Source organism: Nelusetta ayraudi, unplaced genomic scaffold (genome assembly GCF_046127955.1).
Source record: "Nelusetta ayraudi isolate G7.1 ecotype Tasmania unplaced genomic scaffold, CSIRO-AGI_Nayr_v1 ptg000042l, whole genome shotgun sequence".
NCBI lineage: Eukaryota > Metazoa > Chordata > Actinopteri > Tetraodontiformes > Monacanthidae > Nelusetta > Nelusetta ayraudi.
Genome location: NW_027466092.1, coordinates 19,215,001 through 19,233,187, shown reverse-complemented (window position 1 = coordinate 19,233,187; position 18,187 = coordinate 19,215,001). Strand labels below are relative to the sequence as shown.

At 40.6% G+C, this 18,187-nt stretch overlaps 4 protein-coding genes across 7 annotated transcripts in view; 2 read left to right on the top strand and 2 right to left on the bottom strand.

The window, feature by feature from the left end:
• The first annotated feature begins 2,292 nt into the window (after positions 1 to 2,292).
• aimp1b (aminoacyl tRNA synthetase complex interacting multifunctional protein 1b) lies at positions 2,293 to 5,455 on the top strand. Its single transcript, XM_076035293.1, has 7 exons — positions 2,293 to 2,438; positions 3,671 to 3,765; positions 3,881 to 3,994; positions 4,100 to 4,261; positions 4,342 to 4,541; positions 4,641 to 4,809; positions 5,076 to 5,455. Exons 1-7 carry the CDS (start codon positions 2,407 to 2,409, stop codon positions 5,240 to 5,242), a joined length of 939 nt encoding a protein of 312 aa, XP_075891408.1. The 5' UTR covers positions 2,293 to 2,406; the 3' UTR covers positions 5,243 to 5,455.
• A 3-nt stretch (positions 5,456 to 5,458) lies between these two features.
• On the bottom strand, positions 5,459 to 6,669 carry LOC142894133 (GTPase IMAP family member GIMD1-like). 3 transcript variants are annotated; one of them, XM_076035296.1, is made up of 4 exons: positions 6,595 to 6,669; positions 6,194 to 6,329; positions 5,815 to 6,077; positions 5,459 to 5,734 (listed from the first exon to the last, which is right to left on the bottom strand). In XM_076035296.1, exons 2-4 carry the CDS (start codon positions 6,312 to 6,314, stop codon positions 5,459 to 5,461), a joined length of 660 nt encoding a protein of 219 aa, XP_075891411.1. In that variant the 5' UTR covers positions 6,315 to 6,329; positions 6,595 to 6,669. The 3 variants fall into 3 exon arrangements, with proteins under 3 accessions (XP_075891411.1, XP_075891410.1, XP_075891409.1); XM_076035295.1 differs by having other exon boundaries at positions 6,591 to 6,663; XM_076035294.1 differs by lacking the exon at positions 6,595 to 6,669 and having other exon boundaries at positions 6,194 to 6,552.
• Positions 6,670 to 11,268: 4,599 nt separating this feature from the next.
• On the bottom strand, positions 11,269 to 14,171 carry LOC142894131 (dickkopf-related protein 2-like). Its single transcript, XM_076035292.1, has 5 exons — positions 14,002 to 14,171; positions 13,422 to 13,603; positions 13,176 to 13,332; positions 12,863 to 12,988; positions 11,269 to 12,314 (listed from the first exon to the last, which is right to left on the bottom strand). Exons 2-5 carry the CDS (start codon positions 13,587 to 13,589, stop codon positions 11,935 to 11,937), a joined length of 831 nt encoding a protein of 276 aa, XP_075891407.1. The 5' UTR covers positions 13,590 to 13,603; positions 14,002 to 14,171; the 3' UTR covers positions 11,269 to 11,934.
• A 2,839-nt stretch (positions 14,172 to 17,010) lies between these two features.
• LOC142894130 (calcium uniporter protein, mitochondrial-like) overlaps positions 17,011 to 18,187 on the top strand; it is a 3,711-nt gene continuing 2,534 nt past the window's right edge. The window contains exons 1-2 of one of the 2 annotated variants that reach the window (XM_076035289.1): positions 17,011 to 17,177; positions 17,538 to 17,598. In XM_076035289.1, the coding sequence (XP_075891404.1) occupies positions 17,106 to 17,177; positions 17,538 to 17,598 (133 nt within the window). In that variant the 5' untranslated portion in view covers positions 17,011 to 17,105. The remainder of the gene's footprint in view (positions 17,178 to 17,537; positions 17,599 to 18,187) is intronic. The other variant, XM_076035291.1, reaches the window with a different exon arrangement.

Genomic DNA, 18,187 nt, shown 5'->3' with positions numbered 1-18,187 from the left:
CGACTTTTTCTCTGGCATGCTCAGTGCGTGTTCACACCAGATATGGCTAAAGTATTCACATTCTATAATCATATAAAATTATGGGTTGTGGTAAAAAAAAAAAAAAAAAAAAAAAAAAGGTTAAAGTAAAATGACTGATTCAACCAGTTTACACAAGCAAAAGTAAAAGTAAATGTAGGGGACCGGGGCGGGTTGTCTGGTTGGTTGTCACATCGCTTATTTCAGTCACACTAGAGGGCCTCGTAATGCAATATTGACATCAAACAATTAGTCTGACATCCTGCTCAGTTTGCACTGGTTATATTGATAAAACACAAAACATGTGATTTGTATGGGTCAGAGTAATTTTTTTATGTTGGTATTGTTTTTGTATTAAAAGCTTGTAGGTTATTGGTCATTTAAAAATCATACACTTATTAAAAAGTTAAAGGTAATAGCTTTAATTTGAGTCACCTTTTTGCTAGCAAGCTAAAAACCATTTGGTTTGTCCAGAGGTTGGTTGTAGGAAGGTTGTCATGCTGCTCTGGGGGTTGGTTGTCACACTTACTCCACTGAAAATGGAGAGAAGTTCAGCATTAGACCAACAGTACATAGTCCATATATTCTCAAGTGACTTTAAGTATATACACAAACATATTACTGTAATGTTGAACTGGCGACTTGTCCAGGGTGTCACCCTGCATTCGCCCTATGACAGCTGGGACACACTCCAGCAGACCCCCGTGACCCTGAGCTCAGGAAGAAAGCGGGTATGGAAAATAGATGAATGAATGAACATATTAATGTTGATGTAATATTCATATTGTATTCGTGAAATGTTTGTTTTTAATAAAGGCTAGATTTTTTTTCAGCACTGTAAATTCCTTAATTAACTAAAAAATAAAAAAAAATCACCTGGTTCAAATTCATGTTTAAAAGACATGGGGGTTGACCAGTACTAGTATTCATTTTAAATCATATTTGGTGATTGTAGCTTAAAAACTAAAAAGTTACATGTTATTTTAAATCACTTACTTTTACTATCTTTTTTTTTTTTTTTTTTTTTTTTTACTGAAACCCCATTGATAACCAGTGTGACAACCAACCCCAGTCCCTGCCGGGATAGGCTCCAGCAGAACCCCGTGACGAAAGCGGGTATGGAAAATGAATGAATGAATGAATGAATTAATAATAATAATAATAATAATAATAATAATAATAATAATAATAATAATAATAATAATAATAATACTTTGAACAGAACTTGTATCTTTTAAACACTTTTAATCACAAAAGTCAATTGAATGTTTTGAGGGGAGTAAAAATAAAAAGTCATCAGAAAAAGGACTATTCAAGTAAAGTACAGATACATGAAAAAATCAGTACAGCAACAACGTATTTGTACTATGTTACTTCCCACCTCTGATTCACGCGACAGATAGAAAAGTTTATCCCACCCAAAAAAATCATTAGTAAAAGTGAAGAAAACTGATATATTTAGTCTAAGCCAGTCAGCCAAACAACTTTAAATCACACAAAGGATATTATGGGATTCACATTAATTGTGATTTGTATTTTGTGGGTGTAGATGTTTTCCACTGCAGCCTAACAACAACACAACAGACACTACTTTGCAGATGTCTACTGAGAACTCCATGTGTGAACCACTACATTGATTAACATGGGCGCCGAATGGAAACGCTCGGCGGCCAGTGTGAACCGGCCGGGCGTTAGGTGTCAAGTGTTAGGAATTGGCCAGAGTAAGACAGATGAATTTAGGGGTTATCTGAATGGCATCAAGATCTTAATGCCCATCAACAACGATCTGTTGCAGCTTGGTGCAACTTCTTCATTGGCACAGGGTGTAGTATTATTTCTTTCCACAAGAGGGTAATAAAGACCTCCCTTATCCCAGAATAAATAGATGAACGAACTAATGAACGAATGAATGAATCCCCCTCCACCCCTTCTAGTCTGCATAGTAACGAACGTGTCCACCTGTCATGACAGGTGCGAACCACGTGAAGGTGCTTGTGACAAAACGACACGGGGCTTTGAAGGGCCAATTCTTTCAACTTAAAATGTCTTAAATAAAGAAATAATGTTTACACACCATTGTAAATTTTGAAATATAAACACAAATGAGGGCTAAGCTGTAAAGATTAGACATTCAAAACATTTCGCAATCTACTGTGGGCAAAAATAATTCTCTTTCGTCAAACGTTTACCATCAGCTTTTGTGTTTGTCGTAGAGAAAGGAATGAGGAGACAAGGTATAGTAAAACACTGTGTTTTCGCTGGTTGGTGGGAGGTGTTTCACCTCCAGTCAATGGGAGATGGACGCAGACAGCTGACGGACACGTTGTCCAGGCAGAGGACAACTGAGAGCCTTCTGTCTGACAACAAGCGCTGAGGATAACATCCAACATGGAAAACAGCGATGGCCTGTTCAATCCAAGGTAACCACACTTTATTTTCTTACTTAAGGCATTGTCTTAAGGAAAAGTGTTAATGCTTTGCATATATCTATTAATGTGCTGAAGTGTGTTTGATTATGATTGAGATTATGATTATTGTTGATTAGAAATTATATCTAACTTAATGAGAATTCAAAACAATCACTTTAATTAATGATTAAGTACTTTCAACTGGGAAAAGGGTAACTTGTTTTTATTTTCAAAATAAGTCACCTTATTTAAAAAATGATAGAAAATACAATGTTTTTCAGTTTTCCGTTAAGTTATTTTTGGATATTGTTCTTAAATCAAATGTTCTTAAAGCTCTTAAAATTATTTATTTGATTATTAATTTATTAGTAAGTACAGATGTTGAATAATACAAATGACAGAAAAAGTTCACAACAGGCAACGCAAGGATCCCACAGTCCCACACAGTGTTTTTACTCTGAATATTAATCAGTCAGATTCTACAACATTTATACTTGGAAGTGATTAAAATCAAAGTGGCGATGACAGTCATGAATCTTTCATAAAAAACAAAAAACAAAGTTAGTGGGCGAGTGTTGCTGGTAAAGCAAAACAAAACTGGGTGAAATAAAATTGGTGAAGCACATGCCGACTTTGGCTCTGAAACCTAAAACCCTGCTTCATGTCTGCTGGCCTGCTATTTATAACTGCAGCTGTTGGTGTGTGTGTGTGTGTGTGTGTGTGTGTGTGTGTGTGTGTGTGTGTGTGTTATATATATAGAGAGAGAGGGGGAGAGAGAGAGAGAGAGAAAGATAGTGTGTGAGAGAGAGAGAGAAAGATGTTGTTCTCCCCTTGTCAAACAGGAAGTGACAGAATACAACAAACAACTCTTCCAAAGCAGATTTCCTTCTTATATTACCTGTATTTCTGCTTTATCAGCAAGTTGATGATCTTACCCCATGTCTGATTTGCACTTGCGCCCGCTTCAGCTCAGCTCACAGACCACAGCATTTATAAGTAATAGTAGCCCATATGAGTCCCTGCACACAAGGTGAGGTGTATTTTTTTTGTCATTTCTTTGGCTGTGAGCTGGTGTTAGAGGTAAAGAACATCTAATTTGGTTCATTATTTCAAAGTCAAGTTTTTTTCTTCCCTTGTGCTGCTTTTAGACATGTATTTAATGTGTCTGCTGTTGACTCTCGCTGCTCTTTTTAAACGGGCAGCTCCAGATTTTACAGCTGTCTCACTGTCTGCCCATCATTCAGCCTGGCATCCACTCTGAAGAAGCTGGACCCAGAGAACGGCGAGCAGATCCTCGATTATTTCCAGACTCACGCCCTGTTGGCGAGAGACAAAGCGTGTGGGTTCCAGTGCCTGAGTCAATAATCAACTTCAGTCAAGTCATTCACAATGTTTGGACTGTAGCTGCTGAACTCCAGTGGTTGAAGTGCCGCTTGGATCTGTGTCTGTTTCAGTGCTGCAGTCTTCGGTCAGAGATCAGAAGAAGCTCCTGGTGGAAAACAGCAAGCTGAAGAAGGACATCGAGCAGCTGAGGACTCAGCTGCAGGATAAACAGAGGAGACGCACCTGTACGCTAAACTCAGGGCAACGTCACACGCTGTCTCAAAACAACCTCCACTCCTGAAAAAGAGAAGGAATATAAGTGGAAAATCCTGTATGCTTCTCTTTTTCAGACAGGCCTTTATTTTCCCCTCCTAAGACGCCTAGCTTCACCCCCACCACACCTGCCAATCAGCTCGTCTCCCCCACTGGACAAACAGATGGCAGTCTTATGGCTCCTCCTCCCCACTCCTCACAGGTGAAGGAGAGCGGGAGGCGCAGAGGACAGAGGAAAGGTGACGTACACAAGGCAGGAAGGGGCAAATTAGATGGAAGGTAGCAGAGGACTAAACTATCTTTCCGCTCCGTCCCGCAGCTTGTCTCGGACCCGAGCCAGTCCCCCTGGAGGCAGAGCCACGGATTGACGTGTCACGGCTGGACCTGCGGGTGGGACGGATTCGTCGTGTTCGGCGCCACCCTATGTCTACGATGCAGTCGGTGCAGGAAGTTGACGTGGGAGAAAGTGCCCCCAGGACCATTGTTAGCCGGCTAGCTGAAACTACTAATTTTGAGGAGGTCGTAAGAGCTTTTTTTCATTATTATTCTTGCAACACTTGCAAATGCAACTTGAATCAGTGGCTAATATGTGTACGACATTCACTTCTCAATTTTCAGCTTCAAGGCGCTCTCGTTGTGTTGCTATGCAACATCAAGGCCTGCAGACAAAGGGGCGTGATCTCCCAGGCCAGACTGCTCTTTTGCTTCTCTTCAGACACCACTGAGTTGCTAGTCCCACCTAGTGGCTCCACTCCTGGAGACAGAGTGACCTTCCTCAACTACCCTGGTAGCCAATCACCAAAAACCAAAGAAACAATAACCAAATAAATCAGGAAAAATATATATGAATGTTGTTACATCTGTACTGTATTTACACCTCACCATGCAAACATGGTTGGGGTTTTGTTGTTGGTTTAGGGTGTAGAATTAGCCGAAACAGCAGATCAATTAATAAAAGGCTGCCGATATCTTTGAAAAATGACTACCATAAATCATTTATTTCAACAGTTGCTCATGCATTTTCTTGTTCACTAATCTGCCTCCTTCTTTCAGGTGAACCCGACAGAGAGCTCCAGTCCAAGCAGAGGATCTGGGAACTCCTTCAACCCCATCTACAGGTGGACAGCAGGGGTGTGGCCAACTACAAAGGCAGCAGATTTGAAGTGAAAGGGAAGGGCTTATGTCGAAGCAGGACCCTGACCAGCTGTGGCATCAGATAGACAGACAGACAAGCTGAAAACATTTTTGATTATAAGTCAGCAGCATAAAATGGCTGCAAATGGACTTTAGCTCCATTTTTTTTTTTACTACTTAAAAGCTATGTTGTGAACACAATGATCAGTTCTCTTTCCAAAAGTGGCTTTAATTGTGATTTAATTATGTATAATATGATAGGTAATGGTTTACCAAAATAAAAATGTCACCAAATGCTATCATCAGAGTGAGATATCTGTCCGGACTACCAAAGATCTGTGGTGGTTCCTTGCTGAGAGATGGAGCAGTTGGTCTCTCAGCTGTCGTCCCCTAATCAAAGGCCAGTCACAGCTGTTGTCAATAAAATGCACACCTCCCCGCACCAGGTCACTGAGTGCCCTCAGCCTATCACTGGCTTGTCTTAGAAAGGCTGATGGCTGAAGCCCCGCCTCCTTCAGTTGGTCAGCATGTGTGAGGACAAGTAGAGTGTGATGATGCCAGTCTGGACCAAGGAGACTCTAAAGGGACAAAATAAACAAGTTCACAACCAAAGTGTACATTTGTAATTGTGACGGTAAAGTTTGGTGAGTGTGCATACCTGAAGACACTCCTCCAGGTGTGAGCTGGTGTGCACAAGATCAACCCTCAGGACAAGCACAAGAATGTGTACCCCTTCAGGACACAGTCTGGCTATGTCATATGAGCGGGGTAAGATTGGGGGCGTGTCAACTACTCTCAAGATAAGGTCAGACTCCGCCCCCTGCCTCCGAAAAAAATTTGGGAAATTTCGGTGAAGCAGTTGGCACTCGGTCGTTGTAGAATTACCAGAAAGGCATGCTCCTGTTTGGAATTCCTCTCCACCTGGGAAACATGATAATAATAACAATAATAATAATAATAATAATAATTCACAGAAACAAAACCAGTTATATGGTATAATTGGCATCGTAATATTCACAAACTGTAGAAATACTGACCTATTAGAGCATTACCAACAGAGCTCCTCCCACTCTGTTTTTCACCTAGCAACAGCACATTGAGTGACAGAACGTTTTCTGGATGGATGTCTGGCAGATGGCTTTTGTTGAAAGCCATCATTGCATACAACAGAGCCTTAAAAATAAACACAGGACTGTCTGAACTGTAGAGTTCTGGAGATAAGAAAGATGAAAAATAATGGTACCAGCATAGATAAGATCTTCTATAAATCAGACATCTCCTCATTGGGAAATTACAGCATCATTTTGATTGATTTTGATAGATTGTTACCAGAGGCCATTTGATCCTGGTCATGAACACCAGTATAAAAACTAACAATAAAGGACACATCTTTATATTCAACAGCAACACAAAATTTGCAGGAGTGAGACTCACCTACCTGTGTTCAATGTTCCCGGATTTACTGTTACAAAAGGTGGTGCGTGTGAGTGTGTGTGTGTGTGCTCGTATGTGTGCTTTCTGGTTAAATTGTAACCACACATGTGGATCCTACCCTCGCTCTGCAGTTTTATTACGCTGTAAAAGGGTTACATCTCCTCCAATGAGATTTAAAGGGACATTAGATAAAGAGAGCATAGCAGGTTTTAAATAAAACTTTGAGTCTTTCTTAAATCATGACTCGGTTATATTCTTCATATCGTATGTTTACTTTTGAGTCTTGGGACACTTGCCAGTCTTCAAAAAGAATAATTGTTTTAAAAAAAAAGGCTGGGCCTCGATTTTGCTTTAAATATAGAAATCCAGAATGATCTTTTTGAGTCTCTGTCTCCACAACTAACTCAGTTTTGATGTACTCTATAGCTAATATCTTTAAATGACTATGTGGGTTTTTTTTAATATGGAAATTCTTTATTCACAAGTGGCACTCAAAGGATTTTGCCATTATTCAAATAAACTGTTCAAATACATTGCTAAAATCATTCAATGTCAGAGAATGTTAATTGAGTGTGTGTTCCCAGACAGTGATGAGGACATAGCATATGGGTATGTGTCACTGACATAAACCCACGCATGAAGGAAGTGAGGAAACAGTGACGTACATTAGCAAAAGACATAGCATGTGTAGGTGTGTGTTCCTTATCTTTGCAAAGATCATAGCCAAACAAAGAACAATAGAGCTCGACAAATACCAAGCCTGAAGGGTAGTTGGGTTGCAGCAGAAGTTACATAGACAACAACAATAAACTCTGACACACCAGTTAAGTTTAAGTTAAATAAAAATATGTATGGAGAGTCATTGCAGTTCCCCAATGCATCGTTCCCATCAAGATCATCCACAGTTCTTTTAAAAATCTGATGATGGATGGATCAATTTATTCTAGATGAATAAATACAGTGGCTTGCAAAAGTATTCATACCCCTTGAACTTTTCCACATTCTGCCATGTTACGACCACAAACATAAATATATTTTATTGGAATTTTATGTGAAAGACCAACACAAACTGACATACAATTGTGAAGTGGAAAGAAAATTATACATGATTTTAATTTTTTTTTACAAATAAAAAACTGAAAAGTGTGGTATGCAAAAGTATTCAGCCACCCTGAGTCAATACTTTGTGGAACCACATTTTGCTGCAATTACAGCTGCAAGTCTTTCAGGGTACGTCTCTACCAGCTTTATACATCTAGAGACTGAAATTTGTGTCCACTCTTCTTTGCAAAACAGCTCAAGCTCAGTCAGATTAGATGGAGAGTGTTTGTGAACAGCAATAGTTCCAATCTTGCCACAGTTTCTCGATTGGATTTAGGTCTGGACTTTGACTGGGCCATTCTAACTCATGAATATGTTTTGTTTTAAACCATTCCATTGTAGCCCTGGCTTTATGTTTAGGGTTGTTGTCCTGCTGGAAGGTGAATCTCCGCCCCAGTCTCAAGTCTTTTGCAGACTCCAACAGGTTTTCTTCCAAGATTGCCCTGAATTTGGCTCCATCCATCTTCCCATCAACTCTGACCATCTTCCCTGTCCCTGCTGAGGAGAACCACCCCCAGAGCATGATGCTGTCACCACCATGTTAACCAGTGGGGATGGTGTGTTCAGAGTGATGTGCAGTGTTAGTTTCCTGCCACACATAGCGTTTTGCATTAGGCCAAAAAGTTCAATTTTGGTCTCATCTGACCAGAGCACCTTCTTCCACATGTATGCTGTGTCCCTCACATGGCTTCTGGCAAACTGCAAACGGGACTTTTTATAGTTTTCTTTTAACAATGGCTTTCTTCTTGCCACTCTTCCGTAAAGGCCAGATTTGTGCAGTGCACAACTAATAGCTGTCCTATGGACAGATTCCCCGGCTTGAGCTGTGGATCTCTGCAGTTCATCCAGAGTCACCATGGGCCTCTTGGCTGCATCTCTGATCAGTGCTCTCCTTGTTCGACCTGTAAGTTTAGGTGGACGACCGTGTCTTGGTAGGTTTTCAGTTGTGCCATACTCTGTCCATTTCCAGATGATGGACTGAACAGTGCTCCGTGAGATGTTCAAAGCTTGAGAAATCTTTTTATAGCCTAAGCCTGCTTTAAATTTCTCCACAACTTTATCCCTGACCTGTCTGGTGTGTTCCTCGGACTTCATGATGCTGTTTGCTCCCCAATATTCTCTTAACAAACCACTGAGGCCATCAAAGCTGTATTTGTCCGGAGATTAATTTACACACAGGTAGACTCTATTTAATCATTAGGTCAACATTAGATCATTCAGCGTTCATCAGGCAACTTCTGAAGGCAATTGGATGCACTCAGAGAAAATGGGACTGAATACTTTTGCACACCACACTTTTCAGTTTTTTATTTGTAAAAAAACAATTAAATCATGTATAATTTTCTTTCAACTTCACAACTGTATGCCACATTGTGTTGGTCTTTCACAAAAAAATCCAATAAAAATAAATTCATGTTTGTGGTCGTAACATGACAAAATGTGGAAAAATTCAAAGGGTATGAATACTTTTGCAAGCCACTGTAAATACCCTGTTGAATTGGAAGTTTATGGGGGAAGTGGGAGATCAGCTTTAGGGCAATGGAGAGGTCTTGCCTAAGTGTCCTTTCCCCTCTTAGCTTAATGAATGCAATTCAAGATTGCTTAGACTTGTGCCAGTTTCATCTTGTTTGAGAGGCTGAGGTTAACAAACCAACAGATCATGGTAAAGGTTAGGATGGATTCAAAAGAGTCAAGTTTCTATCAAGATTAAAACACCTCAGTTTCATATGTTGTAACTCTCTCTGATTTGCCTTGTTGTAGATGGCATCAGTGTTGGCCTCAAAGGAAAATGTATTATGCAGAATGATACACAAAATGGATAATAATGTCCAGAGGAACGGATGGGTTCTTGCGAGAGTCAATGATCATGTCCTGGACTTTCTTGTGTTAAGCTCATTGTAAGAGTCATCACACCAACTAAAAAATAATGTAAGACGTGTACCTGTCCATGACCCACCTCATTAATCTTTAAGGGTCTGACAAACGCTGTCAACAGCAAAGTGTATTTTAAACCGTGACTCAAACGCAGTTGTTAGTGTAATGCACATTGAGACCAATTGTTAGTGTTTCACCTAAATGGTGGTGAACATTGTACATCCAGCTTGTGATGTTGTCAGGACCACCAAGACTAAACCAAGACGGGGTATCAAGACCAAGACCAAGACCAGGACAGACCATGTACCAATCACTCACATCAATTGAATTGTAGAGCAAAAAACACATATTGGGGTTTCCGTCTGCTCATGAAGAAATTCAATTAAAAACGGGGGGGAAATATGCATTGTGAAATGTTGTAATAATAATAATAATACATTTAATTTAGTCGCCTTTCAAGGCACTCAAGTTTGCCGTACAACAGTTTAAAAACAATGATATAAAAAGTCACATAATGAAAGAATACAATACAAAACAAAACAATGCACCAGCAATAATGGAGGGAGTCAGGTATATACCTGCCTAAAGAGGTGAGTTTTGAGGTTGGTTTTGAAGATGGAGGTGGATTCGGTGTTTCTGATGTCAGGGGGGAGAGAGTTCCAGAGGCGAGTGGCAGAGTGGCTGAGTGGCTGAAGGCTCTAGCCCCCATGGTGGACAGACAGAAAGAGGGGACGGAGAGGTTGATCGTTGGGGAGGACCTGAGAGACTGGGAGGGAATGCTGATGAGCAGGAGGTCGGACAGGTATGGAGGTGCGAGGTTATAGATGGTTTTGAATGTATGGAAGGGGATCATGTAGTCAATGCGGTGTAACAAGTAAACATGTAAACTTTACATAAGTAAACATGTAAAACAGCAGCTGCACTCAGACAAGGGCATGTAATAAAATTGATTCTGCAGCTGCAGGATCAGCTTGCCTGGTTTTTGAAGTTCACTCAAGCCCGTCATGTCCAAGACCAAGACTAAAGAGTGTCGAGAGGCACGACAAGACGAGACCAAGGCCAAGTATAAGGGGTCTCATGACCAAAAGCAGTCTCGAGTACTACAACACAATAACCAGCAACTTCAAACAGACGTCAAATCCCTCAATGACATTCTTGACCTTTTAAAGTGCAGTCTTTAGACCAAAAAGGGATTTGTTCATGGCCTGTCCTCTGCTCTTGTCTGTTTTTGATTACTGAATGAAGACAGAAATCACCTGTAGGATGTCTGAGACATTCAAATTGTCAAACATTTAAAAGCTGCATGATGATCTTCAACTGTGTGGTTAAAGATGACACAGATGTAATCATTTTTATCGCATCAGGGTTGTTATTTTTGTTTTGTTTTTATTTTTTTTAGTCCCAGCAGTTTGAAATGTTTAGTCTCCCTCTATATTCCGTTTGATAAATGGAAGCCAGATTATAAACATGATGGTGAAAAATGAAGAGGAGGACAAATTAGAACATCAATTATCAATCACTTCAGCCAACAAGCAATTGCACACAAACTGAAATTGTTACTTCATTTCATAACCAGAAGGTAAACATGCCACTTTGATGACATTGAGTGGGAGGGTGCTAGCAACTCTACTGATGCTAACGTTAACAGCTTTACAATTGTGCCACAATACAAAATGTGTGTGCTATTATAAAACACCACCTTAAATATGACAAATCATTTTAATTACAGCAGGAAAGATTTTCAATTTAGAAAACCCCATCATACCCTGTCAAATAGAAAGCTCCAAGGTTTACTTGGGGCGCTCCAAAGTAATCAATCTTCAATTAACATCCATCAAAATATACAAGAACAGCTTGTAGAAAAATTGTAGTCCAATTAAGACAGAAGTTGGGACAGTTTTCAGACATGAAGGAGGATTGGTGAGTTTTTTGGAAAATGTATCATCAACTCCTGGTTATCCAACCAGTTTGATTACCTTGCTTGAATTCCTGTCTGATGAGCATTGCTCACTGGCGTGTTACAACATTATTTGCATCTGTATGCATTTCCTGTCAGTTATGAGGTCAAACCAGATATCAAAGCTAGTATCTCCTTGTCTAGACAGCCAAGAGTATTAAGAACAACAAAGAGTTTCGCATCCTTGTGCCTGAATGCAGCCTGACAGGAAGCTAATTAGCATAGAGATACAAGGAGATCTCACAGGCATAAACAGGTATGGTTATTCACCCCTCCCCACCAATGGCCTCTGCCTCAGGGTCTTCTTGCTTGGTATTCGCCCTTTCATTTCCGCTGCAATTTGTAGAGACAGGAAACACTTCCTCTGCTACTTCCTTTTCTCCATCCTATCGTCCTTCTAAATAACCATCTTCAGTTCTTCTGGCACACGTGAAGTCTAGTTTTCGCCACTGCAGACAATGACTTGGGAGTTGACAATAGTGATGTGTGGGGGGAGGAGTGACGGGACGGAGAAGAAGCTGCTGCCAACTGTGGCATCTCGACCTCTGAAAGTGCAGGAGTTGACTTTGACGATGGCCCAGGTCTTGGCTCCTGCAACTTCTGGCAACTGAGTCCGTCATCGCAGGGGCAACGCTGGAAAAGTTCAAGGCCATGGTTTCTCTTCCGTCGGTGTCGCGTACAAACCTGTCCCTCACGCAACACAGGCTTACAGATGTGGGTCCAGAAGTGACGGGCGCAACATAGACCTTCAGAGCAGTCCAAAGACCGTAGACAAGGATCTCCTACCTGACCTGGGGATGCATTAGCAAAACTAATTAGATTTAAGCAAGGAAATACAATAAAGACACATATTCAATACAATTCAATTTTATGTTTAAAGAAACTGGTTGAGAGAATTTAATGTAAGTCCTTTTCAGTTTTTCATTTTAATTGCATTCCTTTTTATTTCTTATTGCTGATGAATATGAGTAAGGCTGTCTCCATTGGAGGAGTATGGCAGTATCTGTTGTATCTATATATCTATCCATCTATTATAATAAAATGAGAATGGCTGTGTTTGTTATATATCTATCCATTTATTATAGGTTTTACTTTTCTGATATCATATATTTAATTTAGCCTTAAAATGTATTAATATATTTGAACCCAGGGGTAGGACTGGATAAGTTTGTGCTTCTTCCAACCCCCAAAGAACATGAGAACCATGGCTGTTTCTTTCGTTGTTTTCTTGACTTTGTCTTTTTTTTTTTTTTTTTTGGTTTATTTTGTATTTTTTATTATTATTGGTGTTTACATGTTTGAAATTAAAATAAATAAACACATTTAAAAATATATATACCAGTGGGTTCTTTGGTCGTCATCCTCCTCTTCTTCCATCCTTTCTTTCTGATCAGTGGACTAAACTCTCCATCCGATTCAGGGATTCTTTGAGACACAAAGCTGTCCACTTCAGCAACACAGGCATCTACAGAAGGAATGGTTGGCATTAAAATTCTTTGATGTAATTATTGTGAATTCCTAGTACAACCTGTTTTTTGGGGGTTTTTTTGTCTGTCAGTCAGTCAGTCAGTCAGTCAGTCAGTCAGTTAGTTTGTTAGTTAGTTAGTTAGTTAGTTGGTTAGTTAGTTTAAAGGCAAAAAGGCAGGCCTTACTGTGGCTGCAGCGGCTGCCCGGGCAGCACATGCCATCCCTGTGGCAGCGCCTGTTCCTCCGCCGGCAGGTCTGGCAGCGGGAGTGGGCGGGGCCTTTGGCGGGTGTGTGGCAGTAGCTCCCCTCGCGGCACTCCAGGTCGCTCATGCACTGGTAGAGCTGCGCCGAGGAGGCAATACGTCAGTGGCTGTTGTGACGGTAGCTAAGCTGGCAGATGGATGGATGCGGATCAAGGAGGTGTAACTCACCGTCAGGTCCAGACTCGGTCCCCACAGGCTCCGGTTCGCCGGCAGCATGTGGCCCTCCCGGAGGATGACGGTTCGAATGGCGTTCAGTCTGACTCGAGCCTCGCCGCCCTCGCAAGATGCCACCAGCAACATGGCCAGACACACCGCTGCCGCTGGATGACGCCTCATAGCTGCCCGCTGCTCAGGGAAAAACATCGATGGCCCATCAACAACGTGTTTCGTTTGAAATAATATGAAACAACGTTATTTTAAAAGTAATTGAATTGATCACATAGATTTAAAAGAAAAAAAAAAAACATCAAACGTGAGTTATCTTCTGTAACTATGGTGTCACAATTATTGCGCACTCCGTTACACTTTAGGCACACATTCTTTGTTTGTTAGTATTAAGTTGTTCAATCCATTAAATATCTCTTTAAAAAGTTTATGAATATTAAATGGGTAAAATAACTAAGATATGTGCTACATATTATTGTATAATACTTGTAAAATGTAAACCACATAATTTGATATTGACGTTTGAAATAGTAAGTTAGAAATAGTTTTGAAATAGTACAGTTCAAAGCAAAGTCTTACCTGCTGTGTGCGGTGCGATGCGTCTGTGACGGCGTCAACAGATAAAAAAAAAATTGTGATAATAAACCCCGGGGGTTTTCAGGGTTTCTCTCTGCTTAAATCCCTGTTTCTTGCGTGAGTCAGGTGAGCGCAGAGCTGAACCCCTGTCACATGTTTATCCGGATCCCCGTCCGCATCTTTATAGGCTCCCCGCACTCCGCACCAGGTGGCCTCGCGCCCGCCCATCGATACCTGCGGAACCTCCTCGAAGACCCTCAGCCATCGATACGGTGACGCAGAGATTGTCCGCCCGCTGGAGTAAAATATACCGTGTGGGTATAAAGTCGCAGGAGAAAACTAATGCATCTCTTATAATTCACAGGACACATACACATCTCTGTTCAGTATTTGCATTCGGAATTACTCAACAGATAGACCAGCAGTGAGTTGTCTCCGAATATCTTTTATTTACCAAATGACCATTCAAGTTGTCATTAATCATTTCATTTTCCCTGACTATATTGTCTGAATTTCCTCTTGCTGATTGGTAGATCCTCATCTGCCTCCTCCCTTCACGTGCTGAGACCTTTCTAACTGTAGCTCCAACCTGTCCTCCACTGCGCTTGAGCGTTGATACTATACTATCCTGCTGGTTTCAAACTAATTCAGCCGGGTTCCTGACGAGTATACAATTTGTTTGATGAACCATATTTTCCTCCAGAGGGAGTGTCGATATCTGTCAAAATAAAACACGCAGCAATTATACGTTTTTTTCCATGGTGAAAAAGACCTAGATAGATAGATAGATAGACAGATAGATAGATAGATAGATAGATAGAATTCAAGTGAATTGAAATAGAACAAAAGAACAAGAGCGGGACCTCTTGGGACCTCAAAATAGAAAAGACTAACGTTAAAAAAGGGTCCAGTTGCAGCAAAGTTCATGGAAATCAGTCATACTGTACAAATATGTGACCATTGCTGGCAGCAACAGGAGATTTTTTTTTTATTATTATTATTTTTTTGGAAAGGTTTTTATGTGACCATTCAAATAAAACATCTGGAGCCCACAGCTTGGGTGGGTTTATCTTCTGCTATAGTTGGATTATAGTCGGAAAGCTTCTGGTGCATGTAACTGGACTAAAGGTGCAACTTTTGACTGCATCAGCCCCTACATTGGTTATATATGAACACACTCAAAGTGGACACCAAAGGAGGTCAGTCAATGTCTGCTGTTCACCTCAATGGTGCAGTGGAACTGACCTGGTCTTCAACACCTCCAAAACCAAGGAGGCGATTAGCGACCTCCGGAGGGCCAAGGTTGAACCACACACTCCGCTCCACTTAGATGGGGAGAGACAGGAGGAGCCATACGTCTCACAACTTTTCACAACAGAGACTCTTCTGAGGAAACAAAAGTGGGCAGACCCGGTTGGTTCTCTCTGATTGTATAAAGCGCTTTGAGACATCTTTGGTTGTGATTTAGATTATTATTATTATTATTATTATTATTATTATTATTATTATTATTATTATTATTATTACTTTAAAGAAAAAAAAAAAAAAAAAAACCTTCTACAGGGGTACCATCATGTCCTTTCTGACCAACAGCGCCACGGTGTGGATGCCAGCTCCCAAAGAATGAATGAAATGTAGTGAAGGCGGCTGAACTGGAGACTATCTACACAAACAAACTAAAAAAAGAAGAAGAGGAAGAAGAAGGTCTACCTTGGCTGTGCTCAAAAACGTCACACTCACGTCACGCTCTGTTTGAACTGTTTACATTTAGCAGAAGGTCCACTTCAATCATTAATGAACGGGTAGGTCGCCACTTATACGGCTGCTCTTTAATTCATTTATTATGTAAGTTGCGCAGATATTTTCTAATGCACTGAAACTTTTACAGCTTTAAAGTCTTGTTTACTGTGTGCTGGCAAGAGGTGCATCTTTAAGTGTGAAGTGTTTTTATTCGGGTGAGCAAGTTGATATCTTTACAACTCACCCATGTTGTCTCAGCAGGAAGGGACTGAAGTGAGAGAAACACCACCACCCAGTGGCGGATATAACTGGTGGTGCAGCTGCAATTTGACGACATCCATGACTGGGACTAAACGAGGACGTTGCAGCCTGAAATTTCAATATTTAAATTTATTTTCAGCTCAGACAGAACCAGCGCAAAGGAACTTAATTAGGTTTAAATATTCTATGATAGAACTCCTGAAATTGCTTTGTTACTTGCGTTCCAATCATTTAACTTGCTAACAATTTCATTAATTTGTTTATACAAAAAATAATTAATTGAATGAATCCATTAAAATGAATGTATTTTTGTTAAGGTCACATTGTTTATATTTAAGAGTGATTAAGACTAGTTCAAGATGCCTTTAATATGTCAATTTTCTCACATGAGATTTGTGGTTGCGGTTCAGCAGTTAGCTTGATATTGTTTGTATTGTCACAGTCCGACAAATACTGTCAGAGAGGCAGGAAGGCAGAAAGGTGTGGTCGTCAGTCTGCTGGGCCGGAGGCTTGTCCAGACACAGTCCTTGATTAGAATTTTGCTTTATTGCAACGATGAGTGCATAGAATGATGATTCATGTCATATTTCATGAATCTTCTCTTTGAAACACCTTGAAACTTTTTGTAAAACATTTTAAAGTGACAAAAACGCACAGACAGTTCAATCCAGCAGGCAGCAGCTTCTATGCAGGAAATACTATTTTCTTGGTCTCTTGTCATTTCAAGAATGTAATGCAGTGGGTGGATGGCTGATTGGGTACAGTGCATAAGGGAAAAACAATCTCAACAACACTATGTTCCAACACCTGGAAGAGACACAGTTGCAAATGATTGCTTTCATATTCTCAACCTTTGTGTTTTATAGTTTTTTGTTCTTGATTCTTCTTGAATGTTAGATCCAGTTTTACAACTGAACACTTCGGACTAAACTTCCTGTTTGGCTTCCGGACAAGCAGGAGATGGTAAACCCCTTCCCCCGCCCATAGCCTGCCTTTAAAACCTGTTTCCACTTGCCTGCATGGATTGCTCACATTCCAGCGCCTGCATTTTGCAGTCTGGAAGGAAAGTTTCTGGTTCTGCTTGTGTTTTACTGCCGTCGTCGTCTCTTCATGTCTGCCTCAACGTTTCTGTGCAGGCTCAGGTTCCGCTCCGCTAGGCCCACTGGACTTCTCAACTTCAGGGTGAGATGAACCTTAAATAACGTCCAACAGACTATCAGACAGCAAAGCAGAAGCTCTTGTTAAGCCTCATGAACCAACAGACAGTCTGATTCAACTCCATGTTCGCTAAGACGTGTTATTCTACTTTATGTTCGATACCTGGTAAAGATGGAATATTTTTTTCCTTACACGTTAAAAATTCCACTCCAACTGTCATTATTACAGATGTCACTTTGATTTTTGAATGGCGTCTGAGTTGTGTTTCAGTTGTCAGTCTGTTGCACGATCTAAACACATTTTTCAATCTCCGAACTGAAAAGCTGTCGCAGAAATCCACAGCAGTCATGAAATAATATGGATGTGAATATTATTCTCTTTCAGTTGTCTTCAGTTTGGTCAGCCAATGTCACTTCCAGCTACAGCAGCGGGACTTTATCTAAAGGTAAAGTCAACATTGCTTTATGGATTTATGTGTGACTCCACAAACAAACGACACACTAATACCAGCTCAACAAAGAGGTTCAAAGACAGACGGTCTTTATGGTTGCTCTGCACACTGGGGGAACTTTCAGGAAAAGACAACAGCCAGTAGGTTTGTTGTCCACATCCAAGTTTTTTGTATAGTCACATATTATTTTATTTCCTTCTCGGGAAAAAGAAAAGCTCAAAATTTTAATCTCTGCTATCTTCAGCTCTGCCTCCTCCCAATTCCTCTAAAACAGACAGCATCACTGCTATTACGACATTTTCTTACCTGTATTTTTTATTCTTAAGATAACACACTTTCTTTATCTTACTCTATGTAACCCCACCATTACACTTCCACCGCAACTTCACTTGACACACAACAAGTCTGTCTGTCCTCTCTTTTCCGTCTTCACCTCTTTCGATTTTTATCCACCTGCACTGGGCTCTCACTAGAGATCACTATGTCGTCTGCAAACATCACAGTCTACCCAGATTTCCATTTAACCTCATCTGTGGGCCCATCCATCTGTACCTCAAACTCTCACCTACAGCACCTCATGACA

What these genes read in the sequence shown, in the direction of transcription:
- LOC142894133 (XM_076035294.1), bottom strand. Translation starts at nt 6,440, where the DNA reads ATGAGGAGATGTCTGATTTATAGAAGATCTTATCTATGCTGGTACCAT. An exon ending in TGTTGGTAATGCTCTAATAG is followed by an intron (nt 6,078 to 6,193) that starts GTCAGTATTTCT and finishes CATGTTTCCCAG; the next exon opens with GTGGAGAGGAATTCCAAACA. An exon ending in ACCTGGAGGAGTGTCTTCAG is followed by an intron (nt 5,735 to 5,814) that starts GTATGCACACTC and finishes TTGTCCCTTTAG; the next exon opens with AGTCTCCTTGGTCCAGACTG.
- LOC142894131 (XM_076035292.1), bottom strand. Translation starts at nt 13,589, where the DNA reads ATGAGGCGTCATCCAGCGGCAGCGGTGTGTCTGGCCATGTTGCTGGTG. An exon ending in GACCGAGTCTGGACCTGACG is followed by an intron (nt 13,333 to 13,421) that starts GTGAGTTACACC and finishes TCCTCGGCGCAG; the next exon opens with CTCTACCAGTGCATGAGCGA. An exon ending in GACGACCAAAGAACCCACTG is followed by an intron (nt 12,315 to 12,862) that starts GTATATATATTT and finishes ATGCATCCCCAG; the next exon opens with GTCAGGTAGGAGATCCTTGT.
- aimp1b (XM_076035293.1), top strand. Translation starts at nt 2,407, where the DNA reads ATGGAAAACAGCGATGGCCTGTTCAATCCAAG. An exon ending in GCGCAGAGGACAGAGGAAAG is followed by an intron (nt 4,262 to 4,341) that starts GTGACGTACACA and finishes TCCGTCCCGCAG; the next exon opens with CTTGTCTCGGACCCGAGCCA. An exon ending in GACCTTCCTCAACTACCCTG is followed by an intron (nt 4,810 to 5,075) that starts GTAGCCAATCAC and finishes TCCTTCTTTCAG; the next exon opens with GTGAACCCGACAGAGAGCTC.